This window comes from Impatiens glandulifera, chromosome 9 (genome assembly GCF_907164915.1).
Source record: "Impatiens glandulifera chromosome 9, dImpGla2.1, whole genome shotgun sequence".
Taxonomy (NCBI): Eukaryota; Viridiplantae; Streptophyta; class Magnoliopsida; order Ericales; family Balsaminaceae; genus Impatiens; species Impatiens glandulifera.
Window position 1 is genome coordinate 36,269,568 of NC_061870.1, and position 20,606 is coordinate 36,290,173.

Sequence of the window (20,606 nt, forward strand, 5' to 3'; positions counted from 1 at the left end):
CTTCAATTTTTTATTTTACTAGGTGCGTTATCCTCGTCTTAGAATTATTAATAAAAATATTTAAGTAGAACCATAACAAATATATACAAAATTCTAACTGGGGATTTCAAAAACATATGAAGACCACAAAAATTTAACTGGGTAATTTAAATTTAAAATCCAGAACCCAAATAAATTACCTCAACAACCCGATTTATTACACCTTCAATTAATTGTCTACCATAACATCATTTATTGTTTAGAAATGTGGGTTCCTCTATCTTCAATCACATACTTCAATATTTCATTTTCGAACTTTTAAAAGTGTAAACTTTAATAGAATCCGTATTTTACATGTTCTTTCTCATGGTTTCTTATCGTGTCTGTATTTATCTTTTTTGTTTTGATGGTTACAATTTTATTTTGTTAGTAAGTATTTGACTTAGTGAGTTTTCTCAATTAAATTCTATTGAAAACAATCATTTTTTAGTGTGTGTTTCTTTAGTTATTAATTCTTGAGTAGAATTTTGTTTATTAAATGTAATGGTAAAAAATATGAGGATAAAACCAAATATATATAGTTATAGTTATATATATTGAAGTAATCTAAATATGATACTCCCAATTGCCCGGATTTTAAACAGAGAAGTTTGAATAACCATTGGTTTTATAAATTAAGAAAGAAGTATTCAATGCTGGGTCAATTCTATTATGATATTAAAATTATTTGAAAAATTAGAATTGTAGCTTGATTTAAGGAAGAAAATATAATGGATGCAATTAGAGGGGGAATAATGTTATAATTAGAGTCAAAATGGTTGGTTAAGAAGTGAGGCAACCTTGATTCTAAATTATGAATTAGTTCAACTGTAACCATGACACATGTACTTTTTTTAGTTATTAAATACTTCTTCTAATGAAAATAATATTCAATACTGCAATTTTATCATTTAATCAAGACAATTAATTAAATTAATTCTGAGTATCAAGATAACTCAACTCATGACTTGACTAAGAAATTAAAATTTGGTAAATGAATTTAGGTATGTTAGATAAAAATAATAATTATAATAGACTCTAATATTTAAATTTCTAAACATTTGCTATGTTTATATACAATAATAATAATAATAATAATAATAATAATAATAAAAAGTGGTTGTAATGTAAAATTTCTTATTTATTTTTCTAGATATATATCATTATATATATTATCCATTAAACTATTATAATGGTTTAACACGAAAACACTTTCAAACTTAATTAAATGAAAATTCAATAAAGCAATATGAAAACTTAATTCATTAATTTGAACACTACCTATAAAGCTTGTTTGATTCTCAAACTCATTGAGCCAATAATAACAAGTGAGAAAATACCTTCAATTCTAAATAAATGAAATGTTTAAGCATCATTCAACCAAAATAAAACCTAGCTAGAGTAACAAATCTTGTTAGCAACAGATTTTTTATTTTCTATACAAATTTATATATAAAATAGCATTGTAAAAGTCCCTTATAAGATTTAAGATATGCACACTTTCATTTGAGTTTTTGACTTTATTATTATAATTATCTTAAATCTTTTTTTTAGATTTTTTTTTATATTTATTTTCCCAAAAAAATATTTAAGATAATTATAATAATAAAGTCAAAAACTCAAATGAAAGTGTACATATCTTGAGATGGTCCACTCGACCAATCGGAATATTTGAGAAAAACTGTCATTCCTTTTCAATAGTTCATATATTGATGTTTACTTAGTTTATTTTTTCCTTTGATTAATAACTTATTATAACTTTTGTCCTAAGATAAAATAATTTCATAATTTCTTAAAAGACAATAAGAATAAAACATAAAACTTGTATCACATTATAATAAAAAGATAATATTTATAATATTATAACTAAAATGCATAAAATTTATTGAAAAAATATTATTTAGAATATATATTTATAAATTGTCCGTGAGTTATGATTGATGAGAATATTAGAATCTAAATTTTTGAATAAACCATTTAAATCATACTTAAACTATGTATCAATGGTATGCTCGAGTTAATCAATCACCGACAAATTAGGATACAAATTACAAATACGATCTGAACTGAACATGAAAAAATTAGGTTATGGTTATGTATTTTTGGGGTCGGGTCGAAATCAGGTCGACCGGTTTAACTTGATTAATAAAATATCAAAATTGAGTCGATTTTAAATGACCCAAAATAGATGTACCAACATATTTATATTTTTCTTTTATAAAGTTTTGTGTTTATTCTTTTTTACTCCCTCACTAATCTTTTTGTAAAGTTTTTTTACACGAATTTGTGATTTAGTTTATTTTTGTTTTGTATTGATATAATTTTAATTCGAAATAGAAATTGAGTCATATTAATTGGGTCAATTACAAATAAACATGTTAAGTTATTATTAAAATTTTTGACATGAATTAATAAACAAGTTAGGGTCAAAATAGTATTACACAACCTGTTAACTTGAATTGTGTAATAAATTTTAATTTAAATAATAATATTTAAAAATAATTATATATATTAAAAATAATAAAATTATTTAAACAGATAAACATGAAGAAAAAATAAAAAAATTCTTTAATTTAAATAATAATAATAAAGTATAAAATGATCATGATCTTAATTAAAAATGAAAAAAAAAAAAAAAAAAAAAAGCTTTGGCTAAAAATGAGCAGAATGGCCTCTCTAGCATTATAGACTCGAAACCCAAACCCGGAGTAAATAAGAAAGAGAAAGAGAGAGATCTTAGTCTCCGAGTTTTGGGAAATTGGGGAGGGATGGAAAATACTCCCAATTTCCACGGCTGCTTCCTGCTGATTCTCTGCCTCCCGGCGGTGCTACTCTCAATAATAATCAACGCCGCCCCCGACACCATTACCCCAACTCAACCCTTAACCTCCTCCAGCACCTTAGTTTCCGCCGCCGGCAAATTTGAGTTGGGTTTCTTCTCCCCGGGCAACTCAGGTAAGCTCTATGTAGGCGTCTGGTACAAAGACATCCTCCCCGTCAAAACTATTGCATGGGTTCTCAACAGAGACAACCCACTAGACAATTCTTCCTTACCATCTGCCCTCCTCCAAATCGCCGCCGACGGCAACCTTGTCCTCACCCTCAACAATTCATCCAACCCCCCCTTATGGTCATCCAACTCCACTACCTCAACCGCCAACACCGTGGCTCAGTTGCTAGACTCGGGAAACCTCGTTCTCCGACCAAATAATAATGTCGATCCAACATCGGAGTTTAATTATATCTGGCAGGGATTCGACCATCCAACTGACACCCTTCTTCCGGGAATGAAACTCGGATGGGATTTACAAACAGGCCTTAATCGATTCCCAACATCTTGGAAATCCCCCGACGATCCTTCAACTGGAGATTTCTCTTTCAAGCTAGACATCAACGGATCTCCCGAAGCTTTCCTATGGAATAAACAGCAACGGAGGATTTATCGAAGCGGACCCTGGAATGGAGAGGGATTCAACGGCGTTCCTGGTATGAAACCCAGCACTATAATTAACTTTAACTTTGTCAGGAATTCAACCGAGGTCGCGTATTCATTCTTACTACTAAACCAGTCTCTCTACTCCCGATTAACCGTGACTCCTACCGGAATCCTGCGACGGTTTGCCTGGATTGACAACACCGCCGCGTGGAAACTATTCTGGTACGCTCCGGCGGATCAATGCGACAACTATATGGAATGTGGGGTGTACGGGATCTGCGACACGAGCACTTCTCCGGTATGTAATTGTCCGAAGGGATTCAGGCCGAAAAACTATCAGGCCTGGAATTTAAGAGATGGGTCGGATGGGTGTTATAGAAAAGATGGATTGAATTGTCCGGATGATGGGTTTTTGTTGTTGAATAATATGAAGATGCCGGATACTTCTGCCACTTACGTTAACGATAAGATGAGCCTGGCGGAATGCGACGCCGCTTGCCGGAAGAATTGCTCGTGTATGGCCTACGCTAATACGGATATTCGATTTAACGGGTCGGGTTGTGCAATGTGGACTGGAGATCTGCTCGATATGAGGATGTACGCGTCATCGGAAGGCGGTCAGGCTTTGTATCTCAGAGTTTCGGCTTCCGACGTAGGTAAGTCATCTTATCTTAGGCCTTGTTTGTTTCACTTTTACCATCTCGTTAGTTTAGATTTTTGTTTTTGTTTGTTTATTTTCCCCTAACAAACAAGACCTCCATTTTAAATGAAACCCTAAACATTTATTCTTTAGGAAAGACTAATATTAGATGAACAAACTTTATGAATAAATATTTTTCAAAAATGTTATTATTATGTTTTGAAAAAAGTTAAGAATATTTACAATAAAATGTGTCCTGTCCATAAGATTTGTATGGTTGTAAATTCGCAAGAATGAATTAAGCAATTTAGTGGGGAAAGTTGTCTTTAAGAGCTTGTTTTATCTATTATTCTTTGAAGGAATTTCATGGGTTATTTAAAAAAAATATTATTAGACTATTTAGGGGTTTGGTAGGATGAATGATCAAAATATATTTTTATATTTAAAATTTAATAAATAAAAAATAGTATTTAAAATTATGCGATTAAATGATGGTGACTATAAGTTTTTTTTAAAAAAAAATATTGAAAAACAAAAGATCAGCTCAATTGTTTATTGCTTTTTGTTAAAGGTAATTAGGTAAATGATGATTTGTTAGTACAAGGATATAATTGTTATTTGTTGTTTGATAATAACTGTGATATAATAATTTCAATTGCATTGCACGTTATTTGGATTCGAAAATCTGTAGGATTTATTAGGGGATTGTTTGATGTTGGGTTAATTCAAATTATTTTATCTTAATTTATCAGAGAATGAATTGTTTTGATCAAATATAAAATATATATAATGCACACCAAAACAAGCACCTTAATCTCACGTTGTTACATAACTTGTTGTCACGTAGTTTTGAATAATAATAATAATGTATTAGAATTTGAAGGAAAAAAACACTGATGACATGGCTATGCCATGTCAGCACCAAAATCTACTGTTACATGTGGTGGTGTGGCTGACGTGGCAGAAAGGGAACACTACTCATCTATGACAACAACGCACGTAGGGTCTTGTCAATGTGAGATGTCCACTTCGACCACCTACTAATTTGTCTAATAAATGAAATAATAATAATTAATAAATATTCATTCAGCCAACTCCTTGATTTATTCAACTATAACATTATTTATATATAGTTGACATACATTCTCCCCAATTTAATTTTCAATTAAGTCTCCACTGCCACTATTGCTTAAATTATTATTTTTAATTTTATTTATTTCTTGGTCAAGCTAATAACTACCAACTCTCATTTCTCTTGAATTCTATCCCATTTCAAATTAATTTATTGAATATGAAACCCCCCAAAATAACTGTTTTTTATTTCTAATTTTCTCGTGTTTCAGAACAATCAAACAATACAATTACCACGCAAATTCACAATAAACGAAAAACCATCCTCGTTGTGAGCTTGTCGGTTGGTTTTGGTGTTGTATTGGTGGGACTCCTTTTCATGTGTTTAATATGGAAGAGAAGAAAGGCTAAAAAAGAAGAAAGGAAAGACATGATTTCAGATGCTAGAGGTAGTCTATATAAATAATACATCATACCATATTATATATATTCATTCATTGTTTAAGTTATACTAAGAGTAATTAACCTTTGAAATAAAAGAAAGGAGATCAGGTCCTCGTGAAAGAAGTCAAGATATGTTGAATTCCGAAGGCGTGATGGTGAGCAAGAGGGAGTACTCGGCTGATGAAAATACTACTCACGAACTAGACCTTCCATTTTTTGATTTTGGAACCATTACAACCGCCACAAACAATTATTCCGATGCAAATAAACTCGGGCAGGGTGGTTTTGGATGTGTCTACAAGGTACCAACCTACCTACCTACCTTAGACTATATGCAAAAATAAAATAAAATTGGAGATATATTATACCCTACCTTAAGCAACAATTTGATTTAATTTAATGTCAATGATTGCCAAAACAGGGTATGTTGGTGGAAGGCCAAACCATTGCGGTTAAAAGGCTGTCCAAGAACTCGGGACAAGGAGTAGAAGAATTCAAGAACGAAATGAGGCTGATAGCCCGACTTCAACACAGAAACCTTGTGCGCCTCCTTGGTTGCTGCGTCTACATGGAAGAGAAGATGTTGATATACGAATTCATGGAGAACAAAAGCCTAGACTCTATTCTATTCAGTTAGTCACACTCAATCCCCTTCTTCATGGATAGTTTGTTCTAATTATGAATATTAGATTAATTTTTGTTTAATTTCAGATAAAGAGAGGTGTTCTTTGTTGGATTGGAAAAGACGATTTGATATCATTTGTGGAATCGCGAGAGGACTTCTTTATCTTCACCAAGATTCAAGGTTTAGGATCATTCACAGGGATCTCAAAGCTAGCAATATATTGCTCGATAAAGAAATGAACCCGAAAATATCAGACTTTGGCATGGCGAGAATATTTGGCACAGATCAAACTGAGGCCAATACAAGGAGAGTGGTCGGAACATAGTAAGTACTATCTTTTACTCAAATGCCAATAATAAATTTGTATATATATATACTTATTATATTTGAAAATTGCAGCGGTTACATGTCACCGGAATATGCAATGGATGGTCTTTTCTCAATCAAATCAGATGTCTTCAGTTTCGGTGTTCTTGTACTTGAGATAATAAGTGGAAAAAAGAACCGAGGATTCTACACTGCGAACCAGCAACTTAACCTCCTTGGACATGTAATTAGTATATGATATAATGTAAGTTTTTGTGGGGTTGAAAATATAATAATTGATGGAAATGCAGGCATGGAGGCTATGGAGAGAAGGGAAGGGGATGGAACTGCTGGATCCATCGGCTGGAAGTTCATATTCGTCGCAAATGGTATCGAGATGCATTCAAGTGGGGCTGCTATGCGTGCAGGAGCGAGCGGAGGACAGGCCAACAATGGCTAACGTTGTTTTGATGTTGAGCAGTGAGAGTATGTTGTTGTCTCAGCCGAGACATCCAGGTTTTTGTTTGGGAAGACACCATGGGACTGAAAATGATACATCCTCAAGTATGATTGATGAATCTGCCACCATCAATAATGTCACTGTTACAATCCTAGATGGGAGGTAGTAGTAATATGTAGTAGTTTGATGATCAAATAAATAATTCCAAAACAATAAAGTGTATAGTGTTACTTACATATATGGGTTTCTTATTATAATTTTTTTTTTATCAATTATTACTCCACTTGTTTTCATGAGGAAAATCATTTGTAGATTTTCAATTAGCCTGTCCTTTTGTGTTTAATACCCAATTGGAATATTGTGAATAGCTTAAGTGATCAGGGTTTTACACTTTTACCCAAGAAGTCTTTATTCCACAAAATTTCAACAAAAATAAATGATCCAATTGGAATTAAATGTCTTTATTTAAAAAGAAAAGATATGTCTAGTAGTGGTAGGCCTGCTTGACCGTCGAATGAATATTTTTGCAAACCTCCATTTATTATAGTCTGTCGGGTTCCTTTTAACACTTTTTTCATTGCAACTAAACAAAAAAATACAATTAATTAGGACGGATGGATGGAATAATATAAGAACCTTATTATTGTTCTAGTATAAAATTTTATTTTACTTTTTTAATGTTTGATTTGTTTTCTTGAAAATGCTGTACAAAAGAAAAAGATAAAAAAGGTCTTTAATTTCAAATTTTAATTATTATTATTATATTCTAAAAAGTTTTAAAAAATAAATAGTTTTCATTCATAAACAACAGCTGTTGTTTACCCCAGAGGATCCAGAAAATTACAGACATGTCATTGTGAACTGCTCTGTTTGTTTATTCAACGAGGAAAGAAAGAAAGAAAGAAAGCCGTTCAACTGCGGAAGTTTCCCTCTTTCTTCTATTTCACTGGCCACCCTCTCTAGCTGCTACTTACTTGTCTGTCTTCCCACCAAATCAACTCCTCTGTCACTGATCACAGGATTTCACGTGTCTTCGTTTCCTGCTCCGCCAGCCATTCAATTGCAGGTTGTGATTGCTGCGATTGGAGGAGGGTATGGGATATTGGGATTCGATCCACTTCTCAATCTCAATCTCAATCTCATCACATGCATGATGATTATTAGCTTTAATTTGCATTCCTAAATTGGTTGATTTTGTTAATTTCTTCTTTCTAAATTTCAATTGGGGGTAAATAAACTTAAGATTGCATACCATTTCAGAAAGATAAAAAATACCTACTAAGATCTCTAAAATCTAGTCACTTGGATTATTTGTTTTATAGAGAGGACAGAATTGATTGTGGATGCTAAGACGAAAAAGAAGCAGCCACTATGATTGTGATCATCATTGTCATAACTATTTTTGGGATGATTTTTTCTGCTCTGGTCGGCTACTATGTTTGTCAATTGAGGAAGGCGGCGGTTAAAGGTAAATCACCTTGACCTATACTTTGTTCTATGGAGATGCTATGCTGCCTATAATCATTCTCATTGTTTCAAGTATAATTGTAATAGATTTCAAGTGTGTGTTTTTATCAAACAGCTCGCCTGCAAAACAGATCCTTTCGCGATTCTATTGAAGGTGGTCAGAGTGATGACTTTGAATCACGTCTGTTCGATCTCAGCACCATTATTTCAGCTACCCAGAAATTCTCTTCTGAAAATAAAATAGGACAAGGAGGTTTTGGCCATGTTTACAAGGTAAATATTTCTTCACCTTAAGTAGAAGAAACTCATTTGTTAGATATTATTGAATGATTTGTTCTTCCTTTATAGGGTGAATTGCCTGATGGAAAAGAAATAGCAGTCAAAAGACTCTCACAAGGTTCGGGACAAGGACTTGAGGAGTTCAAGAACGAAGTGGTTTTGATTGCTAAACTTCAACACCGCAATCTTGTTAGCCTTCTTGGATGCTGCATTCAAGAAGAGGAAAGGATGTTAGTTTATGAGTATCTTCCCAATAGAAGTTTAGACAACTTCATTTTTGGTTCGTCATTCATTCAATACTCCTTATATTTGAATTTGTGCTTGCGCTAATCCATTCATTCATTCATTCATTAACAGATCAAACCAAAAAAAAACTTCTGTCATGGAAGCAACGGTTGGATATCATAATTGGTATCGCTCGAGGATTGGTTTATCTTCACGAGGATTCCAAACTGAGAATCATTCATAGGGATCTCAAAGCAAGCAATATTTTGCTAGATAATCAAATGAGCCCAAAAATCTCAGACTTTGGGATTGCTAGAATTTTCGGAGTGGAGCAGACAGAGGAAATGACAAAAAGAGTCATGGGAACTTAGTACGTTTTACATAGCATTTTATTGAATGCATAAATGTGTTTTTTTATTGTTTCTTTTTACGCAGTGGTTACATGTCTCCTGAATATGCCATGAGTGGTCATTTCTCGGTCAAGTCAGATGTGTTCAGTTTTGGTGTTCTAATGTTAGAGATAATCAGCGGGAAGAAGAATTGGGGCTTCAATCACCCTGATCACGATCTGAATTTGATTGGGCATGTAAGTTAACTGGTATGTTTAAAATTATTCGTAATTTTGAATATCATAATCATGTTATGTTGTGATGATCAATTTGCAGACTTGGAAACAATGGAATGAAGAAAAGGCATTTGAATTGGTGGATAAAGAAGTAGTGGAGGCATTTTCAGAGCCTGATGTGATTAAGTGTATTCAAGTAGGACTTTTATGTGTACAGCAACGGCCTGAGGATAGACCAACGATGTCGTCTGTGGTCTTCATGCTGAGTAACGAAAACGCGATGATTGCACATCCTAAAGAACCTGGATTTTGTGTTGAAACTTTCTCCATAAAGATTGACTCATCCCCAACCGGACAAACATCAAGCACTTCCAACCAGGTTACCATCACTGCCTTAGCTGGGAGATAGCAAATGACCCAAATTGTTGTTTTTGTTTAGTTGTGTTGTTCATACATAGCAGATTGTTCTTTGGCTTTGTTGGTCGGTATCAAATTAATCAATGGAAATGGTCACAAATTAAGTGTATTAGTTTTTTGGGTTTTGTTTTGTGGTTTTGCGTGAATGACAAAACAGAAAGTTCAAAAGTTGTTCTTTCGTAGTAGCATGGGGTCAAAATCATGTCAGGAACAATATTCTAAGCTTTTCCCATTTGAAAAAAGAGGCATTGGTTTGTACTTTTCTTGAAAAGTCTTATTCTTTGACCGAGGAAAAACAGCTACGTTTCACCTAAACTGATATAGTTGATGAGCCCTGATGACAAACCGATCATCAACAAACCTAAACGAAGCCATTTGACTTTTCTTGCAATTGGGTCCTCGGCAAAATATTAAACTTATCTCAATTGGGGCATAACACAATGCCTTTGCTTAAGCAAATAATAATAAGATGCATTTTATTTTCACTCTACAGTTGGACATCAACCCGGTGAATGGAATTTGAGATTAAAAGATTACATGTGGCTAGTCAGATACCATTTAATTTTATTGTTTTCTCCTCTTTTTCTCTGGTTATAAAAAAAAGTTGAAAAATGATAAAGCCCGATTTTTCTTTTCACCATTCATATTTGAGTATGTGTTCTATTTTGTTTAACGTGGCATCTTATTTAATCAAATCGATATTTTTATCTCGAAATTTTATAATCCAATACTCTCAATCTTTGGTGGTTCATTTGCTGCTCATATTTTTCGATTGTGTTGGTGATATTTTATTGAGTCCGAGTTTCTCCCCTTATTAACAGCAAAGAAGACAAAATTATCGGATTTTGAGTTGTTTTTTATTCTTCAACGAGTTATTTGATTTGATCTTTAAGAGGTTCTCTTACAAGTATTCTCTCATCATTTGTACGAGTTTCTGAATATTTTGGTCATATATTTAGATAATCAATTATCATTTGACATAACATTTTTTAGCCTTGCTTACCAACAACACTCAGTTAAGGATAAATTTAATTGAAGTTCAATTTTTTTTAGAAACTCTTTTAATACTGTTTCATTGGTTCATTCGATTTGTTTTACTTCAGCCGTCATCGTTTATGAACTCAAATGAGTTCGTTTTTTTTCGGTGAATGTTATCTTATCTGTTACCAAAAATTGTCTATGTACTCTCAAGGAGAGGGTAATGATTAAAATAATAATAATAATAATACATTTTTAACTTTCATGTAATAGGAATACGGAGAATACAAAGAATTTGGTAACAAAGGATCTCAGCTGCAATTTTAGTGAGAATTATTTGTTTATAAAAATAAATATTTAAGAGAAAAAAAATAATTATTAAATTGAATTGATACTTGTTAAGTCTTAAAAAACAGTCCAAGTAATGTCGTTTAAACGGGCTGATTTGGTCTGGTGGTGAATTCCTTTTTTTTAAGTATTGGGCCAGTTATTACTTTCTGTTTTTGCTAAGCTTGGCCAAATTATCAAAATTAATATTTTAAAATCAATTAACCAACTAATAATATTTTCAAAATTAAGAAGAAGCTATTTGATTGTATAGATATTGAAATGGTAGGTCAACTGCCATTTTGAGTAAATATATGGTGAAGATTGTCGTGTTCTCTTGCCCTAAATCTAAAGTAACCAATCTTCTTACCTCATCAAGAAATTTCTCTAGTTGACAATTTCTAAATCTTAAAAAAATATTTCCTCTACTAACTCAATTAAAATAAAGTTATTGCTTTGAAATCCTGCAAATTTTAAAATACCCCTTAGTAGACAATTGATTTGATTCTAATTTTTTTTAAAGAATTGAAATATATAAAACTGTTTTTTTTTTTTTGTTTTGTTTCTTAAATAGTTAAAACAGGTCTTTAGCCTAGGTAAGGCATTAATACAACATTGAATCCAAAACAAAATTAAATGTTTTTTTGGTATGTTAGTAACGGTAGTATTAAGTGGGCCCCAATAGAAGAGTTTCCAAAATCCACCTCCTCAAATGCCATACCACCTCTAAAATTAAGATTTGAGACTGCCCGCCCCCTAGATCCCTAGAATAACCTAACACCTCAAAATCCAAGTCTTTATCTTTCTCTCTCTAAAAAAAAACAAAAAACAGAGTATAGAGAGAGAGAGAAGAACGATGGCGACACAGCTGCCGGACGATTTCAAATGTCCGATTTCTCTTGAGATAATGTCCGACCCTGTAATCCTCTCATCTGGTCATACCTATGATCGCTCCTCCATCCAACGTTGGCTTGACGCCGGTCACCGGACTTGCCCTATTACCAAATTACCCCTCTCAGACCCTCCTTCCCTCATCCCAAACCATGCTCTCAGGAGCCTAATTTACAATCATACCCCTCTATCTCCTCTCCACACCACGCCGTCTTCGTCTTCGTCTTCCTCGTCGTCGTCTCATCCTAATCCACAAACGATGGTCTCCTCACTCACATCTCAATCTTCTTCTCTCGAGTACAAACTCAAATCCCTCGATCAACTCACCCGTCTCTCCAAACGCGACTTATCACTTCGCCGAAGGTTGACCGAGTCAGGGGCTGTTTCCTCCGTTCTAATCTGTGTAGGTTCGGATAACCCTCTTCTTCAAGAAAAGGCCTTAACTTTACTGCTGAATTTGAGTCTTGATGATGATAACAAGGTGGGTTTGGTAGCGGAGGGAGCAATAGGTCGCGTTGTATCCGTCCTATGCGACGGAGGTGGCTCTCCGGATAGCAGAGCCGTAGCCGCTACGGTGTTGACGAGCTTAGCTGTTGTGGAGGTAAATAAGGCGACAATTGGAACATACCCTTGTGCAATTCAAGCTCTGACTTTGCTCTTGAGAGATGGGAATGGTCGAGAAAGGAAAGAAGCTACAACGGCTCTATATACTCTGTGTTCGTTTCCGGATAACAGGAGACGAGCGGTTGAAAAGGGGGCGGTTCCGATTTTGATCGGTATAGCTGAATCAGGGATAGAAAGAGCGATTGAAGTATTGGGTTTGTTGGCTAAGTGTAAGGAAGGGAGGGAAGAGATGATAAATGTTTATTACAATGAATGCTTTGGTGTGATTGTGAAAGTGATGAGAAACGGTAGTAGTAATAATAATAGTAGCTCGAGAGGGATCCAATACGCCCTTCTGACGTTGAGTTCCCTGTGCAGTTACAGTAAAGATGTGTGCTTGGAGGTTGTAAGAGAAGGGGTGTTTGAAATAATTGTTGGATTTCTTGAAGATGATAATGATAAGGTTAGAAGAAACGCAGCAAGTTTGATTCAAATTCTTAGAGGAAAGCTTTCAATTGGATGAATGATCATTGATATTGATGGTGATGAAAAAAGACAGTTGGTTCCTTTTACTTAAAATGATGTATATATGATCTCTGTTTGTGTGTTATGAGAGTGGATAAGGTTTGTTTTGGATTCATCGTACCAAAAATGCTGTTGGTTTTGGCATATGTGGTCCGCCTCTTTCCAATGTCTCTCATTTCATGTGAAGTAGATAAATAAAAATGCAGTTGTTGTTTTGGCATATATGATATATGGCTCGCCTCTGAATAGTGACTGCATTTTTTTTATTATTATTATTATTTAAGGAATCTGGGGGGAACCCGAGATATATCTAGTATAATTCTGATAACTGTAAAACTAATTGAAATTTTACTTGATCTTATCCACATTTCACAGTCACAAGTAATTTCATAAATTGATTACTCCTAAGATTTTCTTTAGAAAAATCTGGTGGTAATGTTTAGCAATTGAAAATACATTTTGGGTATAATTTTGATAAATATACATTTAAAAAACTAAACTTTTTTTTATAATTAAATCAAGTTATAGTTTTTTTTAAATGGGGGAGCAATAGTAAACACAAAAAAAAAGAAAGATAAAATGGGTGTGAGCAAACACAAAATAATAATTGATTTAATTATATCCGGGTAAAGGCCCAAGGACCAACACCAAAAGCCCAATAAAACTCAGATAATTGGTTTACAAGTCTAATAATGGTTTAAGAGAGTGATTTTCCCCCACTAAAGCAACAAGTCTCAGCCAATCACATGTGCCAAAGTGATTTTAGCTTTTCCTACAAACTAGGGTTTCATCCATCTTAACATTATTGATGGTTTTTTTCATACTATATTCTCTTCAATTCCTAATGGGAGAGTGACAATGTATGCATTTTAGTTGATGTTTTTTTTGGATCTCACGGAGTTGTGTTAATTAAATGAGATGATTTTGACATTTAAAAAAAATGGGGGAATCAGTGATTTTAATGTATGTACTATATTATATTTGACAACAGTATTATTTTCGTTTGATAACTATTCTTTGTAAGGTGGGACATATCCATAAATTTGAGTCATGATGTGTTTGAAAAAGATTTAAGTGGACTTAAAAATATAATTGAAAAACTATTGATAAACAAGTGGATAAACAAACCTAAATATTGTTTAATTTTTTTATGAATTAAAAAAATAAATATTAAATTAAATAAATAAAAAAAAGTAAGAAATTAGAAATCATTATTTTTACTGTATAATATCATATTCCTTTTATATTTATTTCCGTATAATATATTATTTTTTCTCTGTCCATATTATATATAATAATATATATTTTTTTCTCTTATATAATAATATATTACTTATTTATCTCTCAATATATATATATATATATATATAATTATAATGATGCTTAATTTTTAAAGTGTTCGGATTGCCGATTTGAGTTAATTTGAATATATTTGTAGGAGTAATGGACACACTTAAAACGGTTAAAAATAAAATTAGTTCGAACTTGCAACCTAACAAAGAAAGTACAACCCTTTAACCAACTACGCTAATAATACTTTATATTTTAAATTTAACACCAAATTTGATGAACGCGAGACATTTTAACAATATAAGCTCAAGTTTTTAACTCTAAACTAATATATATATATATATATATATATATATATATATATATATATATATATATATATATATATATATATATATATATATATAATGATGCTTAATTTTTAAAGTGTCTGGATTGCCGAGAGTCGTGATTAATTTGGATATATATGTGAGAGTAAATGGATACTTAGGTCGGATTGTGGGTTGACCCGCCCATAAACTTAAAACGGTTAAAAATAAAATAAAAAATGTTATAGATATGGTTCGAACTTGCAACCTAATAAAATAAGTACAACTCTTTAACTAACTAGACTAATAACACTTTATATTTTAAATTCAACACCAAATTTGATGAACGCGGTGGTTCATCAATAGTTTTTAATTAGTCATAATTCTCTTTTGTCTCTGCGCTATAGATTTCACTATTATTAGTGAGCAATAATGGAAGAATTTTGTAATATTTATAGAGATAGGGGACATAATTCATATGAATATAGTAAGTCTCGTCTGGGCTACTTAATGGTAGTCTTTACATTTTTCCTTTCACTCGTAGTATGAGGAAGAAGTGGACTCTAGAGGTCAAACTAAATGAGTTGAAGAATCAAACTGTATCAATTGTTTTAGATATCGTTCTACAATGTGAGAGTAAATGGATACTTGAGTCGGATTGTGGGTTAACCCACCCATAAACTTAAAATTGTTAAAAATAAAATTAAAAATGCTCACATTTTTATCGTAATATTTTTTTCACGGTTTTTTATATTATTACCCGTGCAAATGCACGGGATAGATGTTAGTTATATATAATAATTATATATTGATTTTCTATTTATATAGTGTAATTTGTTAACTTTTTTATTATTTTTTATTCTTAATATTATGTTCATTTTTAATGTATTATAACCTTTTTATATTAATAACTCTAATTATATTGTGACAGTACTTTCTACTTTTAATATTTAATTTTTTTTATTATAAATCCAACCATATTATAGAAATTAAAAACCATTTTCAAGTTTAAAATAATTGTGAAAATCATTTTTGAAGTTACATCTTAATACCTTCAATTTTTTTACATAGCGGATCGGTTTGAGCAATTTGAACTATACAAATATTTTTTTTTGATTTTTATTCAATTAAAAATTCAAAAATGTTAATGAAAAACAATTAAATTGTTGAAGAAATGTGATAAATTAAAAAATTTATTGAGGAAAACATTTTCTAAGTGGATGTTGAATTTTGTCTAAAATATTTTTTTTTTATTGAAATCTAATAATATTAATTAATTGATAAATTATCATAGTATATATATATTTTTTTTTGTTTACCTCACATTATATTAATATATTTAATATATATTTTAAACTTTTTTATACTAATTAATATTTTAATTTTTTTACACTAATTAATATTGTTATATATTTAATATATTATCGATAAAATGTATAATATAATTATTATATTTATTTTAATTTGATGGGGCACACAATTTGAATATGTATGTTTCTCCCGAACTCTTGAGGCCGACCGTAAGAGCATCTTTTGAAGGATCCTTCCTTACTTTTATGTTTCCCGTGTCATTAATTTATTTTACACAATTACACTATATATTACATGATACAAATGAAAAATGAATCTTGTTATTAATTAATTTTGTAGTTAGAAAAGAAATAAAGATATGGAAGTATTTGTTCAATATTATACGTCAATTAATAAGGTTTTATGATATATTTTATTAAAGAAACAACTATATGTGTATAAGCAAATTATTTTCAGAAAATAATTGGTTATTTTTCAGTTGGGTTCTGGTTTTTATAAAATAATGGGTTATTTTTCGTTGAATTTCGTTTCTCCTATGAAGTGCGAATTTCCGCGGATTAAGCATATAACCTGCAAATCGGGACAGACCCAGAATTTCGAACTGGGTTGGGCTTGAAAAAATTTAGGGTGTGCTTAAAATAATAACGATTTTTTTTTGAAAAAAACAAGTATATAAAAGTAAATTTTACCATTTTTTAATAATTAAATAAAAAAACAATGAATTATATTAAATTTTGTAAGAAATTAAGGATAATGTCATATTTCTAACGTAAAAAAAAAAAAAAAAATTCGGGGTGGGCTTCAGCCCATCCGAGCCCCTATATAAATTCGTCTCTGCCTGCAAACACATTTAATCATTTAATTATGCATATAATTTGTTGTCTGACAAACCCAAAATCTCAAAGGAAATGAGATATTCAAATTTGTTGTCGGTAGGCTAAAAGCAGAAATATTATTTATTAATGTCCACCAACATGATGTATGATGTGTGTTTTTTCAATTTATTGAGTTCTTATTTCAGCCTTTTTATTAGTTTAGTGTGTGTGTGATTTCAGTATTTTGAGTTGTTTTCTAACTATTTTAATTTTATGGCATACATAATAATTAAAATAAAATAAAATATGACCAGCTTAATTAGATACCCAACTTTTAGAGCTCACTGCATTCAGTGTTTTTTTTTTTTGGCACATTTTCATTTTGTCTTCTTCTTAATTTTCATTTTTTTTAATCAATTTTGAATTCTCACTATCATTATTATTAAGAAAAAAGCATTTTGGTGTAACAACTCTTTCTTCTAATAAAAAAATCAAATTTTAGATTCTGTGAATTCAATTCCATATTTAAAGAATTTTTCTAAATATGAAATCTAAATAAATCCAGACAATCTATCATTTGATTTAAAGTATTTTTGTTAAAGTATACACGCATAATCTAGATTGTCTGAATTCACCTTAGATTTCATATTTAGAAATTTTGTACTTTATATTGCAGTGAAATGTTATTATGATAGTCGGTCACCCTGGGCAAATTGACACATATATATTCTTCATAATTCATATGAATTTGGAAGTTGTCATTTACAACCTGTGTTATTCATTATGAATTGGTTTCTTCTTAATCTTATAATAGTAATTCTTATTTCATCATCAGCTTGTCTCAATCCTGTTATAGGCGTTATAGATGACCGATTGCAGCAGGGAGTCGGGGACCTCGTGAAGAACTTGCCTGGCCAGCCTAAGGTTAGTTTCAAACACTATGCTGGCTATGTAAACGTCAACCAGCAAAATGGAAGATCGCTCTTCTACTGGTTCTATGAGGCCTCAACCTTACCAGAAAAGAAACCTTTGGTTCTTTGGCTCAATGGAGGTAATTCCAACATATTATTTAAGTCATGTGACCAGTTAATTAATATTGTTATTACAGGGCCTGGATGCTCTTCTGTGGGATATGGAGCAACACAAGAGATAGGACCCTTTATTGTGGACCCAGATGGACACACTCTTAAATTTAACACTTATGCATGGAATCAAGGTATATAGTTAATTTTTGGATAATTAATTCTTCCATTTTTTTTTTATATTATTTAAACTGTTTGCGACATTAATTATTGTAGCTTGTCACGTGTTATCATTAATATTTTTCTTGCAGAAGCAAACATGTTGTTCTTGGAATCTCCTGTTGGAGTTGGTTTTTCATATTCAAATATCACTGCTGATTATGACAAACTTGGAGATGACTTTACAGGTGAGAATTGAGATTGTTCCATTTTAGACATAATTCAGCCAGCTATTTATAACATTTTTTTAGAGTGGAATCTTACTCAAATATAAACAAAATTCACTGATCAACGCAGCGAATGATTCATACGCTTTTCTGCAAAATTGGTTTGTCAAATTCCCATCGTATAGAAACCGGATCTTTTACATTGCAGGGGAAAGCTATGCGGGTATGTTTCCATATCAATCAATTAACATTCTTCATTTTATATACTAAACATGGCAATTGGTACAATTAACAGGTAAATATGTTCCTGAGCTGGCCGATTTAATCCTGAACAAGAACAAGAATTCCTCTCTATTCATCAATCTCAAGGGTATCTTGGTATGTTCTTTGCTTTTGACTACTACTACTACTACTATATATATTAGAATAAAAACACACATCTTAAACAAAACAAAAACTGTCAGCTTGGAAATCCGGAAACATTTGATGCTGAGGACTGGAAGGGACAGATGGATTACGCGTGGAGCCACGCAGTGGTGTCGGATGAGACCCATAACACTATTCAAACCAGTTGCGATTTCTACAGTAACGACACGTGGAGTAATAAGGACTGCAAAGATGCTGTGGATGAAGTTCTTAAACAATACAAAGAAATAGACATCTACAGTCTCTACACACCAACATGCTCTTCCCCTGCCACCATCATGCTCAACACCAACTCTAAAATGGTACCTACATTTGATTAATTTCGAAAAGGTTCATAACAGAAAGTACTAAAATGGATGATTGTTAATTAGCAGCTGCCTAGGATCTTGGGCGGCTACGATCCTTGTCTGGACAATTACGCTACCAAATATTACAACAGACCCGACGTCCAGAGGGCACTCCATGTTAGCAGCCATGGCATCCATGTAAAGAACTGGACCATATGCAAGTAATATATATAAATATACTCTTGTTTTGTAAATGAATTATGAATTTTCTCTTCTTATTCAAATATTAATGTTATGAGTTGAGTATAGCCATAAAATATTCACCAACTGGCTGGATTCAAAGGAATCTGTTCTCCCCATATACACCAGGCTTATTGGGGCCGGTATGAGAATATGGGTTTACAGGTAATTAACAAACTTATTGTTAATTAATTAATTAATTAATTAATTTGTAACAATATTAATTCAAAATTCTCATCAGTGGAGATACAGACGGGAGGGTCCCTGTGTTATCGACAAGATATAGTTTAAACACTTTAAAACTTCCAATTACCAAATCGTGGAGGCCTTGGTATTACCAGAAGCAGGTAAATCCCATTTGAAAAAACTTTAATAAAGAATTTAAATAAGGAACTACAAAGATATATTTATTTTTCAGAGTTATAATTCTTGACATATAAATATATTTGTTTGTATAAGGTGGGCGGTTGGTTCCAAGAATATAAAGGGCTCACTTTCGCTACATTTAGAGGAGCCGGACATGCGGTGCCCATTTTCAATCCGGGAGGTTCGCTCGCCTTCTTTTCATCCTTTCTTCGAGGAGAATCTCCTTCTTCTCAGCGATAAGATCATTAATAATGTAATGGGGATTGGCATAATTAATTGAATCTTGAGCATATATATATATATGCAATGCTATTAATTTCTTCAACATATCAATTTATCCAACTAATTAATCTGTGAGTGTTAAAACCATGAAGATGACCCATTATCTTACAAGGGTATGGAATTAACCTTTCATAAAAGTTGGAATCATTTAAATGATTTGCACCTTTAAATCACGGCCCCTTTTCTAGCTAGCTAAAACCAAATTGATGACTGTGTTCAATAGATTATAAGAAACACCTTCTATTTTTTACTTTTTAATAAACATTTTTATAAGATGAGATAGAGGAATATTAAAAAAATGTATTGAGCCATATCCATATTCAAATAAATAAATATAATTTGTTTGAATGTAATTTGCAACTACTTTTTTTTTTTTTACTGAGTTTAGAAATTGTCAGAAATTGTGACAAAGTGTTTACGTTTAGAAGTTTTACTTTAAAATTATAAATTTGTATCTAATTGTTTATTTATAAAATTAAAGAAAATTTAAAACTTTAAATGAAATATACATTTTAATACTATTAATATTTGAAAATTAAAAATTATGTTCTAAATGATAACTAAAACTAATGTTCATACAATAATTTTACTGAAAT

The 20,606-nt window shown here is 31.7% G+C and overlaps 4 protein-coding genes across 4 annotated transcripts; all 4 read left to right on the forward strand.

Moving 5' to 3' along the window:
* Positions 1 to 2,722: 2,722 nt before the first annotated feature.
* Positions 2,723 to 7,258, forward strand: LOC124913924 (receptor-like serine/threonine-protein kinase SD1-8). The gene is made up of 7 exons (XM_047454364.1): positions 2,723 to 4,110; positions 5,438 to 5,614; positions 5,706 to 5,911; positions 6,031 to 6,241; positions 6,321 to 6,558; positions 6,634 to 6,784; positions 6,852 to 7,258. Exons 1-7 carry the CDS (start codon positions 2,787 to 2,789, stop codon positions 7,164 to 7,166), a joined length of 2,622 nt encoding a protein of 873 aa, XP_047310320.1. The 5' UTR covers positions 2,723 to 2,786; the 3' UTR covers positions 7,167 to 7,258.
* Positions 7,259 to 7,895: 637 nt separating this feature from the next.
* Positions 7,896 to 10,065, forward strand: LOC124913926 (G-type lectin S-receptor-like serine/threonine-protein kinase SD1-1). The gene is made up of 7 exons (XM_047454366.1): positions 7,896 to 8,092; positions 8,323 to 8,468; positions 8,583 to 8,740; positions 8,816 to 9,026; positions 9,104 to 9,341; positions 9,407 to 9,557; positions 9,637 to 10,065. The coding sequence occupies exons 2-7, from the start codon at positions 8,372 to 8,374 to the stop codon at positions 9,943 to 9,945; spliced, it is 1,164 nt and encodes a 387-aa protein (XP_047310322.1). The 5' UTR covers positions 7,896 to 8,092; positions 8,323 to 8,371; the 3' UTR covers positions 9,946 to 10,065.
* A 1,965-nt stretch (positions 10,066 to 12,030) lies between these two features.
* LOC124913927 (U-box domain-containing protein 8-like) lies at positions 12,031 to 13,494 on the forward strand. The gene has a single exon (XM_047454367.1). The coding sequence runs from the start codon at positions 12,115 to 12,117 to the stop codon at positions 13,273 to 13,275; it is 1,161 nt and encodes a 386-aa protein (XP_047310323.1). The 5' UTR covers positions 12,031 to 12,114; the 3' UTR covers positions 13,276 to 13,494.
* Positions 13,495 to 17,784: 4,290 nt separating this feature from the next.
* Positions 17,785 to 19,968, forward strand: LOC124916367 (serine carboxypeptidase-like 31). Its single transcript, XM_047457084.1, has 10 exons — positions 17,785 to 18,052; positions 18,110 to 18,217; positions 18,335 to 18,430; positions 18,540 to 18,632; positions 18,705 to 18,787; positions 18,874 to 19,137; positions 19,210 to 19,343; positions 19,432 to 19,527; positions 19,604 to 19,709; positions 19,822 to 19,968. The coding sequence occupies exons 1-10, from the start codon at positions 17,785 to 17,787 to the stop codon at positions 19,966 to 19,968; spliced, it is 1,395 nt and encodes a 464-aa protein (XP_047313040.1).
* The last annotated feature ends 638 nt before the right edge of the window (positions 19,969 to 20,606 follow it).